Genomic DNA, 12359 nt, shown 5'->3' with positions numbered 1-12359 from the left:
AGATATGCCAATATTTACCAAAACATTATTCACAAGAGCCAAAGGGTAAGAACGACTCAAGTGTCCCTCAACAGATAAATGAATAAGCCAAATGTGGCATAGCCACACAGCAGAACATTATTCATCCATAAAAAGGAATGAAGTTGTGACACAGCTGAAACATGGGACGAACCCTGAGAACGTGACGCTCAGAACATGACGAGCCAGACACAAAAGGACAAACTCTGTATGACTCCGCTTCTATGAGGTACCAAGAACAAATTTAGAGACAGAACATAGCTGAGGTGCTGCCGAGAGAAGGGGACATGAAGAGCAGGGGTACAGTCACAGTTCTTCTATTTAGGGTGATAAACGTTTGAGAACAGATAATGGTGATGGTTGCTCAAGAGTGTGAAAGCAATTAATGCCAACAAAATTGCACACTTCTAAATGGTTATGATGGCAGATTTTATGCTATACATATTTTATCATATTTTTTTATGGGATTAAATAAAATAAAGGCATCTGAAGAGGAAAAAAGAAAGCTCCCCAGCTTTCTCACTGCACTGCAAAGAAAATATGAAACGCTTCCCAAGATCTACAAATCCCAAAGCACTTTGGCCCCTGGCTACCCCTCTGATCTCACCCCAGTCCCTCCTTACTCCTCCCGCTTGCTGCATCCACTCACACGGCGGCCTGGCTTCCTTTCCTCAGGCAGGTCACCTCATTTCCAAGGCCCCCAACCAGCCAGGAACACTGTTCCTGCAGCTCAGGTGGATGGTTCCTTCTCACCCTTCAGATCACCTCCTCTGAGAGGCTCTCCCTGCCAGTCCTATCCAGGTAAGCTGGGGTTCCCTGGTCACCTTCAGTCACATGACCCTTCATATTTCCCTCGAGCACTTCTAACCTGAAACAAACTTGTTTACTCGTTTACTAGCTGTCTCCAACCTTCTCATGGATAAGCTCAGAAGGGCAGGGACCTTATCTGCTTTGTTCAGGGTTATATCCCACAGAGCCTAGAACATCAGCTGGAATATAGTTGGTGATAAATAAACATTCAATACATGAATAAATCTTCAACGATACTATTTTTATCAACATTATAACTTATTCTGATGAAATATGGGGAACCTGCAGATCTGTTATCAGTCATATGCAAAATGCTCAAGCTCAAGAATGTGAATGAGAAACCCTACAACCTGAGATATATAATAAAATTAATATATAGCATAAGTATGCAAGTAGTACAGGGCCAGTGAAGCTCTGAACAGAATAGGGATTAACTGTGAAGCATGATGACAAATCACTGTAATTTAACATTCAACTTTCAAAGCAAGTGCACAGAATTCCTAAGTTATAGTGTTTTGACAGAGCCAGTCTAGTGCTCTATTTGGCCATTAGGTGGTGCCTTCTCCCTTAAAAGTCTGGCACCATTAACACATTAAAACTACTCTCTACATCACAAGTTGCATAAAAACAGTTTTCATAAAATACAAACTGAGGGCACCTGGCTGGCTCGGTCGGTAGTACATGCAACTCTTGATCCTGGGGTTGTGAGTTCAATACCCACGTTGGGTGCAGAGTTTATTTTAAAATAAATTAATTAAATTAATTAAATAGACCAAATATTAAACAAATATTTTTTTTAATTTTATTTATTTATTTGACAGAGATCACAAGTAGGCTGAGAGGCAGGCAGAGAGAGAGGAAGGCAGAGAGAGAGGAAGGGAAGCAGGATCCCTGCTGAGCAGAGAGCCTGATGCAGGGCTCGATCCCAAGACCCTGGGATCATGACCTAAGCCGAAGGCAGACACTTAACCCACTGAGCCACCCAGGGGCCCCTAAACAAATATTTATTAAAAAACTACACATTGTTCTTTTTCAAATCAAACAATCTACTAATACAAGTAACTTTATAAAATGCCCACAGTCCCACATGAATAGCTGAACTCAGAATTCTGGTCCCTAGCTGCCAACAACACTGTACGCATAAGAGAAAAGAAAAACATCTTGCCAATGGCTGTTACCCAAAAACGAGGATGGGAGCAGGAGAGGTTCTATCATACACACAACTGGTTTTCAAAGATGATCATTTAATGACATTTAGGAATGAGGGGTTTATGAAAATTTATACAGTAAGTATAATAGGGAGTACTCAGAAGCATCTGTAAATACCAAAAGTGACTAATGAATAAATAAACAAATACCTTGTTTACTGGAGAAAAAACCTGGATCTCGGTGAAAGTTAAGTCTGTTTCTTAAGTATATGCACAGCTGCTGCAAGCAAGACACTGACTGTAATGCCAGGCGATGTTTTCCATCTCCTCCGAAGGCCAGTTTCAACAGAGATAAAAGGCTCTGAAATAAAGAAGAGCAAGGAAAATGATCAAAGGAAGGTGGGTGTGGAGTTTAAGTAAGATCAAATGAATAACCAAAGGAAATAAAATAACTTGAAAAATATCTATAAACCAAGAAACAATAGGCAAAATTGACTTAGCATAATGCCAGAAGATGGGATAAAACAAAATAAAATTTAAATAGTGTTTATTATATCTAAAATCTGTTGGCTGAGTACCTATTCTGAGAGAACACACGAATTATTCCCCATTCGGAACATTAAGTTATACCATACTTTTTAAAAATCACAGCAAGCCTTCAGCATCTCAAACAGCTAAATCATTTTGCCACCTTTTGGCAACTAACAGCTTTTCCTCTGCTATCTTTCGACAACTGCAACAGTATGTATTAATAGTTGCCATTCAGAGGCACGCACTCAGTCCTGGGATTGCGGAATGAGGGTGCTGGGGCATCATCAGCAGCTGTGGCTACGCCATGATCCCAGACCCCATATCCCAAGCTCTACTATTAAACAACAGACTAGACTGTAAAGAATCCACCTGAACTGCTCACTACTCTCTATTTCCACAGTATCTAACACTGCGCCTTACACATCCCAGATACTCAAAAAGCAATGCTATTCTCACTGCTAAGAAGGGTTACTGGTGAGGCACCTGAGTGCCTCAGTCATTAGACATCTGTCCTCAACTCAGGTCATGAGCCCAGGGACCTGGGATCGAGCCCTGCATCGGGCTCCCGCTCAGCAGGAAGCCTACTTCTCCCTCTCCCACTCACTCGCCGTGTTCCTTCTCTCGCCATGTCTCTGTCAAATAAATAAATAAAATCTTTATTAAAAAAAGAAGAAGAAGAAGAAGAAGGGTTACTGCTGTCAAATCTCAATTTCCAAAGTCTATTCTCCTCTTTAAGTGACCCATAAAAGGTAAATTCAAGATGGCCAAACTGGACCTGTATGTGTCAAACAAGACTACCTCCTATTCGAAGAACTACCACTATCCAAAGAAGTTGGAGCAGAAGTGATTTCAGGAACCAAATACCTCATTTTTTAAATACAGTATATTCCTTCCCAAGGACTCCTACTTTCCAAAATTTGTTTCACTATAAAAACTTCTCTATTTCGGGATGCTCAGATCAGTCGTTAAACATCTGCCTTCGGCTCAGATCATGATCCTGGGGTCCTGGGTTTGGGCCCCATGCTGCACTCTCTGCGTGGTGGAAAGCCTGCTTCTCCCTCTCCCCCTGCTTGTGTCTCTCTCTTGCTGTGTCTCTCTCTGTCAGACAAATAAAATCTCTTAAAAAAAAAAAAAAAGTTCTCTATTTCAAAATCTAAAACAATTACAGAGGATACATACCTGAACAATTTTTGGCCTTTGAAGGAAAATTTCAGCAGGAAAATCTTGCATGATTACATCCTTCAATAGTTCACAGGTGTTCCAAATTAAAGTGTGGTTACTACTTCTTAAAGAGCTACCCGAAATAAATAAATAAGTAAATAGCATTATTTATTCTTAAAAAGTTTATGTATACCAGACTCTAAGTAACCTAGTGGCATAATGACTCTACCCAGCCTTCCTAGATCTTTTCCCTAATCACGAACTCAGGGGTGGGTCCTTCCTCCATCCGCCCACATGTGGTACTATGGCAACTGCACGCTGACCTTCTATCCCCCACCGACCCTCCTCAAGAGCCGGCACTACACAGTATCCACCACTGTATGCCAAGACCATCACCGTGCTCCAAATGAAATCAATGTCAAAGGGCACAGAATGCAACGAAATCTGCTAAATGACAGAGAATGTGAGAGCAAGTATAAAGGTAATTCTAGAAATTAAATTCCTTACTGCTCTTCCTTGGCCTAGTGAATCAAGCTGGGATTCTCCTCTTATCCGAGAGGACACCCCTCACCGTCTCAGACAGTAAGTTCTCCCCAGGGATTTGGCAATTGTTTACCTCCCACCATAAGAATTTATACCCCCCCACCTCAGCCCAGCTCCAGTCCACCACCCACCATCCGGAGGTGTGTACTAGAAATCACAGCTCCTCCTTGAGGCCTGCCTCAGAGCTGACATCAAAACCACCCCTGCTGCTTTCCCACATGGACTCTACCTCTTCAATACGTTGTTTCAAGAGAATCTACTGATGCTGTGGAAGTGGCAGCATCAAAAAGAATTTAATAGCATCCAACTGTTTCTCTAGTCCTAACTCTAGCAAGATGGTCTTTTTACTGTCATCTGAATATATTTTCCACTAAAAAATACTATACTTATGTTTAATCTTTTTCTATTTTTATTAACTAAGGGCCTAAGCAATGGCCAATCGGAGAATCTGATCAATTAGAGATGATTCTTACCACCAAGAAGCATACAAGATCCCAACCACAAAAACAAAACAAAAGCAAAATCTTGATGTGTAGCCAGATAATGGCAAATAGGAAGTTTCTGACTTGCTTTTTAAAACAGTGAAAATCACTCATATATTCCCATTACTACCTTTCACAGCCATTTAGTATGTTTTTTCTTGGTGAAAATGTACAATAATGGCAACCAGATTTAATGGCTATAAATGAACCAAAATACATGACACACAGCAGGTACCATACCTTTCATTAGACGAGAGAACATGTCTATCTGTTGTAGTCAGGGGTAGCCAAGGAAACGTAGAAAACTTCAAACACTTCACGGTCTGATTTACTGTTAATGGAACAGCAAAATTTAAGGGACCAAAGGCAATGTGGAGAGACTCACCACGCTAAGAATACAGCTTCACCCTTAAAACAAGTCTTCAAATAAAGTTACATCTTACACTACATCTTACAGTTACATGTTACAGTGACCTAAAATATACCAAACAAGGTCAGCTACAAATCTGTCCCCTAACAAGATAAATAACAGAGCTCTGTTTTCATAATTTACACAGAACCATATATTATCAGAATGGCATAAATACAAACCAATATTGAATGACATTTAGAGCTTCAATTACATTTTCTATTTTACCCTTGTGGCTAACCAAAACACAGAGCTTAAATTTAACATAAAAGGAACTGGCATTTTGGAGATCTTTAATTTGGAGAAATTAAAAATGATATAAACATAATCAGACACTATATTTAATTAGTCATGTTCAAATATCCTCAATGGTGTTAGATGTTTAAACCTCTTTGAAGATGACTTGAAGACCATAAGGTTGAAGATCAAATATCACCACTCGAGATGAAAAGAAATCTGAGAAACCAACAGTGTTGAACCACCCGTTCAAATTATTTTTTAACGAATCTCGTGTTGTACAAGTTAAGGCGGCAATGCTGAGAAGCAGTATCTAGTATCTACATAAACCCTTCCAAGTGGCAAATATTCCCTCTGCCAAATGCTTTGAAAAGAGCATGAAATCACTGAATTTAGATAACAACATTATTAAATTCCCAGATATAGCACAGTTGTTTCTTTCAAAAGTGCTAAGATCCAAGCAGGATTTATTTTCTAACAGAAAAGTTAAAGGGGGGTGGAGTGAAGGACAGACTTATACCGCACACAAAAAGATGTGACCAAAATAAGCCATATCATCAATCCACAAACTGCAACTCACGGAACAAAATATCACCATCTCAACGGTCTCTAATGTTTTCCACAGCTGCACTCGAGTGCGCACCTTCCCAGACCTGGACATACTCTCTCCCTTCAGATATCTCTCACAGTCACTCAGTGAAGCCTCTTAATCATGAACACAAGAAACTACCGTCTCAAAAACTGAGGCTCCCTAACAAGTCTAACAGAACTTTTACAGAAAGAAAAGGTAAAATATTTTAACAACTAAACAAGTCTGCAGGTCTTTCTCATGCTGTTATTCAACCAGAGAGTTTCTATGGAAGGATTTTATTAATGGAGGGCTTCCAAACGAATAAACTGAATACTTGACATGAGCAGATATACCCTTGGACACAACCTTTTCATTTCAACTGTGCAAATAATAAGCTGTCAGATACAGCTTACTTAATTATTCCCTAACTACATCACCCAGAACAAAGATTTTATCCTTTCTAAGCCTCAGGGCCTTCATCAGTAAAATGGAGATAGAACAGTATCAATTTCACTGGGACTCCAGAAAGGATTCATTCATTCATCCGGAGAATACACACTGAGTGCCTAGGAAGTTTTTGGCATCCTTCTGTTCACTGGGGATAAAGCAGTGTTCACCACTATCATTAAACTTATAACAAGGAAGACAAAAAGAGGTAATAAATATGCAATTTCAGATTATGATGTATGTTAGGAAGAAAATTAGACATAAAGTGATCACTGGCAGGTGTCCTCAGGAGGGTCTCTCCAAAGAGGTAACATGTGAGCAGAGACATAGCAGGACATGAAAAGACCTGGATGAGACTCCAGGGAGAGAAAGAGGCCCTAAATCAGAACTCTTCCATCAAGTGGATGCTGGGATAAAGACAAATGACGAAACCCAAATGGTCTTGAGTCTTTGGCCTGAGTAACTGGATGAACAATAGCACTTAGTGAGCTGGAGAATAAATACCAAGACAAGTATCTAGTTCATGACACCATTCGGGATAAATCTGTGCTCAGCGGGCTCAGGAGAACTACTGCCACCATAACCACCCACCACCAGAGTTGCTCAAATGCAGTTACAATAACATAAAATGTTACTATTTGGACTCTACATCCTAATTTTAGGAAACTGAAACATTTGGTTCAGTGTTGAAACATTTAAGTCTTTACAACAACAAAGAAAAGTACATTAACTTCTGATTTACCAGGTTAACAGATCTACTTCTCTATACATATACACACCCATTGGTCGTGGAGACACTTCCATCTGTTGGAAATTACTTTTGTCTTGAGGAAAATATCCTATTAAGATTTCAGGTTGTTGTGGCAATTCTGATAAGAAAATATACATTACTGTATTATTGGTTCCTTATTTGCTAAAAGTAAAATTTACTTTTTTCAAATACTAATCTTTTAAGTCCTACAGTCATTTCAAAAACTGGAAAAGTTATAGTAATTTGTTCATCTGAAGAGTCTTCCTATAGAGGAAAAAAGTGTAAGTGCTGAGATAGTTTTGGGGGGCGGGAATTCCCCTCTTTTATGGTTCAGCAAATACAACTGTTTGTTAGAATGAAAAGATCCACAACATACATAAATAATCTGTTACAAAGTATTTAAGGAATCATCTCTGCTTCCTAGTCCATCTCCTTCCTCTCTCTTACTCCAATTGTGTAGTTCCTGACACTTCAACCTTCATTAATATCTTTACTAATATCTTCATAAACAAAGATATTAACCTGCATTAGTATCTTTAGAGAAAAAGTTGTCAAAAACAAAGGAATCAAGCACTCTTTCAGTACCTTTGACAATTCTGTCACATGTGATTACATATTCTGCAGTTCAGTTGCATTTAGAATGGGAACACATTATTACTGTTACTGTTGATCATTTGTATTACTGCAGAAGTAATATGGCAAACTAATCTCAAAAAAGAAAATCTCTGGCATATTTTAGGCCGCTTGACCAAAAAAGCAACAAATACAAATGAATCCTCCTCTGAATAACTGTGGGGGGGGTGGGAAGGTCAAGCTCATGTATGTTAATGTGAGAAAATGATCTCTTTTTTCATTTTTTTTTAAACCCCAGGTCCCTCTCCTTAGAATTAACCACTAGAACCAATACATTTCTATTTTAACAGAATGCATCAGAGATGGATTCCAAAGAGTTACCAGTTTGTCTGGTTTGGTAAGATGCAGGATACAGTGCAGCGTCTTCTGAAGGAAGAATAAAAAGGCCATCCAGAATGCCATCGATTTCAGCCTGCAGATTGGGCTCCACGTTAGAACGAAGTTTAGATAAGAACTCGACGGCACCAAGGTCGACCAAATGCTGGACGGCGGGCGGATACTGAAATAAGAAGGGGAGAGTCTGGCGAGCAACCATATGTAGCAGAATTTCTACATTCTGTCTGACAGCAACAAAAACAGGAAATTATTCTTAGTATTCTAGATGCTCCTTTTTTTAAAAAAAATAAAGCTTGTATTGACATAGGGAAAAGTAAAGAACTTCCATGTGTATGAAACAGACTTATAGAGACGAGTAACCCACGTGGTGAGTCCTGAAAAGCCCAGACGCGGAGCACTAGACACGCTCACGGCCCAGTCCCGTCTGCCCACTGCGTGGATCGCCTCCGGCCGTGGCCTGCGAGCCGACCCTGCCCGACCCCGGCCAGAGAACGCCCAAGCGACGATCCCCTCTGACCGCAGCACAGGGGCAGTTCGGAAAGGTCACGGCCGCACGCTTGACCTCTGAACCCTGACAACTACGCTCAGCACGGGCCGGGGCCCTCCGGCCGGCAAACGGATACAGAGACGCGGGGTGGCGCCGTGAGGGGTTTCTGTCGCGCGCTGCGCCGAGCCCTCTGACCGCGCTCCCACAGACGCGCCGCGGGACGAATAACCGAACGACGGGACGAAACGAAGAGCAGGACGGCTCGGCCGGCGTCCAAAGAGGATTCGCAAGAACCAGGACACGCCCGAACCCAGAGGCGGCTCCTCCAGGGAGCGCGGCGGCCACCACGCGGGAGTCCACGCGGCGCGCAAGAGAAAAGGACGTTGAGCCTCCCAGACCCCGAGGAATTCAAGTTCAGCGTCGCTCGTGAGTTTACGGGGGGACAGAGTCGTGATTCCCTAACTCTCCCCAGAAGTGCTGCCGCGAGCTGGCCGGGCAGCCCCGGTGGTCCGCGCGCACCTCAGACCGGGCCTACCTTGGCGAGCGTGCGGAGCAGGCCGAGCGCCTCCTCCCTCAGCGGCACGGACGGGAAGCCGAACCAGCGCAGCAGGCGCAGCAGCAGCGGCCTCTCCCGGGCCAGGTCGTCGCCGCCGACCAGGCCGCGCTCCAGCTTGCGCAGGATGTTCCCGAGCGCGCGCTCCCGGATCTCGGCCAGCGGGTGCCCTGTGGAAACAGCGCGCGCGGCGCGTCGCCCACCTGCGAGGAGACGCCCACCCGGGCCGACCCGACCCCCCGCTTACTGACGCTGCGGACGAGGGCGGGGCGAAGAGGGAACTAAACCGGATTTTTTCCACAGGCGGCCTCCGGGGCGTTCGGGGCGCGAACGGCGGAGTGGACACGAAATCCCACACGGGTCCCCGGGGGCCGCCCCGGCGAGGCCGGGACGGGAGGAAGCCGTCTCGGGGTGGGCCGGCCTCGAGAACGCTGCACGGCTATTCCCAGCAAGTGGCCACGACAGGAGGGTGACGGAGCGAGGGGCCGCTCAGCCTGTTACCGAGTTTCCCGATGAGTCCCGTCAAGACCATTTCGTCCCGCTCAATCAGCCGCCGCCGGAGAATTAAACTGCCGCGCCACAGCGTCCGTCAACACTTAGTGTCCCCGTGGAAACCCGGGCGGTCGGACAGTGAGTTCCGCGATGCCACAGGGAACCACCAGACGACCAGGAGGCACCCCGTGGGCTACTGTGAGCCCCCGCGACACCACAGAAGCTTACACTCTCTGTAATTACCACTGAGCAGCTCCTACACAGCAGTCTCTATCGTAAGAACCGGAAAGAATGAGGAGACAAGCCGGGAATAGAACGCGTCCCGGCCGCGGTGCACACCGGGAGTTGTGGTCTTCGCCCATTTGTGCTCCGTTCCCGGAATTCCGGGCTCGCCACGGCACCCACCTTCCTGGGGTTCCGGCATCTCAGCGCGGGCTGGGGCGCGGGCTGCAGAGGTCCCGACGGGTGCCAACCGGGCCCTGCAAACTGGCTCCGGCCCTGCCCGTCTCAAGTCTCGGCTCCCAGAACTTTGACCATTGATAACGCAGAGTTTGGTGGGGTTTGGATTCCCGCACGCCCACAACCGCCCCACCGCCGTCTGTTACTAAAATCACTTACTTTAACGGTAAAATGTACCTGCAAGGGCAAGCGGCGCCCTCGGATCCCGAAGTTCCGTGTAGACAGGCAAGTCGCCAAAGACAAGGGGGGCGGGAGAGAACTACGAGAAGGGAAGAGAAGAAGGGGACTGTAGAAACAAACGAACAAATCGGGGCGGCGGGGTAAGGGTAGTTGAGTTCCGCACTGAACAAACGAACAAATCGGGGCGGCGGGGTAAGGGTAGTTGAGTTCCGCACTGAACAAACGAACAAATCGGGGCGGCGGGGTAAGGGTAGTTGAGTTCCGCACTGAACAAACGAACAAATCGGGGCGGCGGGGTAAGGGTAGTTGAGTTTCGCACTGAACAAACAGAAAAATGCAAGCAGGGCTGAGAGCAACGACAAAGTTAAATGTGTCCAGTGGCTTTCACCCTAGAGAACATTTTCTCACGGATGTTTTCAGTGCCTTGGAAAGGCTGTCCCGGCGGCATAATACCCGTTCCTGTGCTGCGGTCATCAGCGCGGTTCCTCGCCCGGGTCACACCGACCGGTCGGTGGCCGCCGGGGCCGGACCTTCGTTCCCTGCAGCGCCCGCGGGGCCTCGGCGCCCCGCGAGGTCGCGGGCCGGACGGTGGGGATGTTTGCGCCGGACCTGGAAGGGTACGTAGGGGTTTGTTCGCCAGGAAGAGAAATGGGGTCAGGGAATTCCTGCCCGAGAAAGCCGTCCGTGCAAAGCAAGGACTCAGAGTGCGTCCGTCGAGGGCCGCGGAAGAGCCGCGCTGTGCGGCCCGGTTACCCCGGGGGGAGACAGGGAGGTGCCGGGGCTGCTGGCCCGCTGGTTGCTCCCGCTTGTCCCTCTGCCGGGCAGGACACAGCCGTCGGGGATCAGAGAGTGCGAGGACAGAGGTGTGGACATTTAACCCAAGTCCCACCAAGTCCCACCCGTCCACACCCGAGCCCCACCGGCCGCGCCGGTAACGGGAACGCACTGCTCAGCCCCCAGGAGAGAGAAGAGCTCGTGCGGGTTACGGTGCCCGAAGGACCAAAAAGTGGGAACAGTTAAACCGGCTGAGAAGTTTCCACAGTGACCCAGGCATGAAGGCTACAGTTGCGGATCCGAAGTGTCCGGGTCAAAGTACACGTGACAGTACAAAACGGAAATAACTTTTCAAAGATATTTCTAAGATGAAAGTCTTAGAAAGATGAGACACTGAGGGTATCAGTGGGGAAGGGATGACGATGCTGTGGGAGAAAAATAAGTTAGAGTTGACTCTTGATCAACATGGGTTTGAACTGCCCAGGCCCACTGATGCACAATTTTTTTTTCAATAAGTAGAGTATGACTGTACTACAGATGTATTTTCTCTTCCTATGATTTTTTTAACATTCTCTCTTCTGTAGGTTGCTCTATTGTAAGAATATAGTGTGTGCTACATGTAACATACAAAAATCTGTGTTAATCAGTTATCTGTTACCAGTAGGGTTCGTGTCAACAGTAGACAAGTGGTAGCTAGGTTTTGTGGGAATCAAAAGTTAGATGTGGATTTTTGACAGCGCAGGGCTCACTGTCCCCAAACCTTGTTGTTCAGGGGTCAGCTATAATTTAAAACAAGCATGTAGCAAGCAAAAAGGGGGGAGGGGTCAAAAATGAAATGAGATTTGATGGACATACAACATTATATCAGTATTGATATTTGATATTAATATTTGATATTGATAGACACTGTGAAATGACCTACCACACTATGTCTGGTAGTCATCCATCCAAAATGGTTTTGTTTATGTTGCTTTTATTTTCTAATTTTTATTGTTATTGTTGAGCATATATTCTTTTTATAATTACAAAAAAAGTCATGAAGTCCTGCTTATCACATTCAAAGCAATTATGTATCATTCTTCTATTAGACTAAGTATTGATTTGCCAATTTTTCCTCAAAGAATCAATCTTCAACTTATCAATTCTCTAAAAAGAATACTCATACCCTAATGTATTTACTGTACTTTTACTTATTATCAGTAACTTTCTCCTTCCCTAGGTTTGTTTTGCAGTTCCTTTTCTCACTTCTTGAACTAACGGTTTTGCTGTTTGTCTGTATTCTTTCTTATTTAGTTATAGAGAATTCCATGATTCCACATCTAAGGAAAGGTTTAAGC

General features: G+C 44.9%; 1 protein-coding gene across 1 annotated transcript in view; it reads right to left on the bottom strand.

Annotated features, from left to right (window-relative positions):
• The window catches only part of RTTN (rotatin), an 86295-nt gene extending 75630 nt beyond the window's left edge, over positions 1-10665 (bottom strand). The window contains exons 1-9 of the mRNA XM_082699044.1: positions 10516-10665; positions 9619-10410; positions 9100-9287; positions 8063-8240; positions 7137-7226; positions 4934-5024; positions 3687-3801; positions 2187-2337; positions 1908-1960 (exon numbers count right to left, since the gene is read on the bottom strand). Coding sequence (XP_082555170.1) covers positions 1908-1960; positions 2187-2337; positions 3687-3801; positions 4934-5024; positions 7137-7226; positions 8063-8240; positions 9100-9287; positions 9619-9649 — 897 coding nt within the window. The 5' untranslated portion in view covers positions 9650-10410; positions 10516-10665. The remainder of the gene's footprint in view (positions 1-1907; positions 1961-2186; positions 2338-3686; positions 3802-4933; positions 5025-7136; positions 7227-8062; positions 8241-9099; positions 9288-9618; positions 10411-10515) is intronic.
• Positions 10666-12359: the final 1694 nt, after the last annotated feature.

Source organism: Mustela nivalis (assembly GCF_964662115.1).
Source record: "Mustela nivalis genome assembly, chromosome: 14".
NCBI lineage: Eukaryota > Metazoa > Chordata > Mammalia > Carnivora > Mustelidae > Mustela > Mustela nivalis.
The sequence above is the reverse complement of the archived record's forward strand: the minus strand, read 5'-3'. Positions and strand labels throughout refer to the sequence as shown.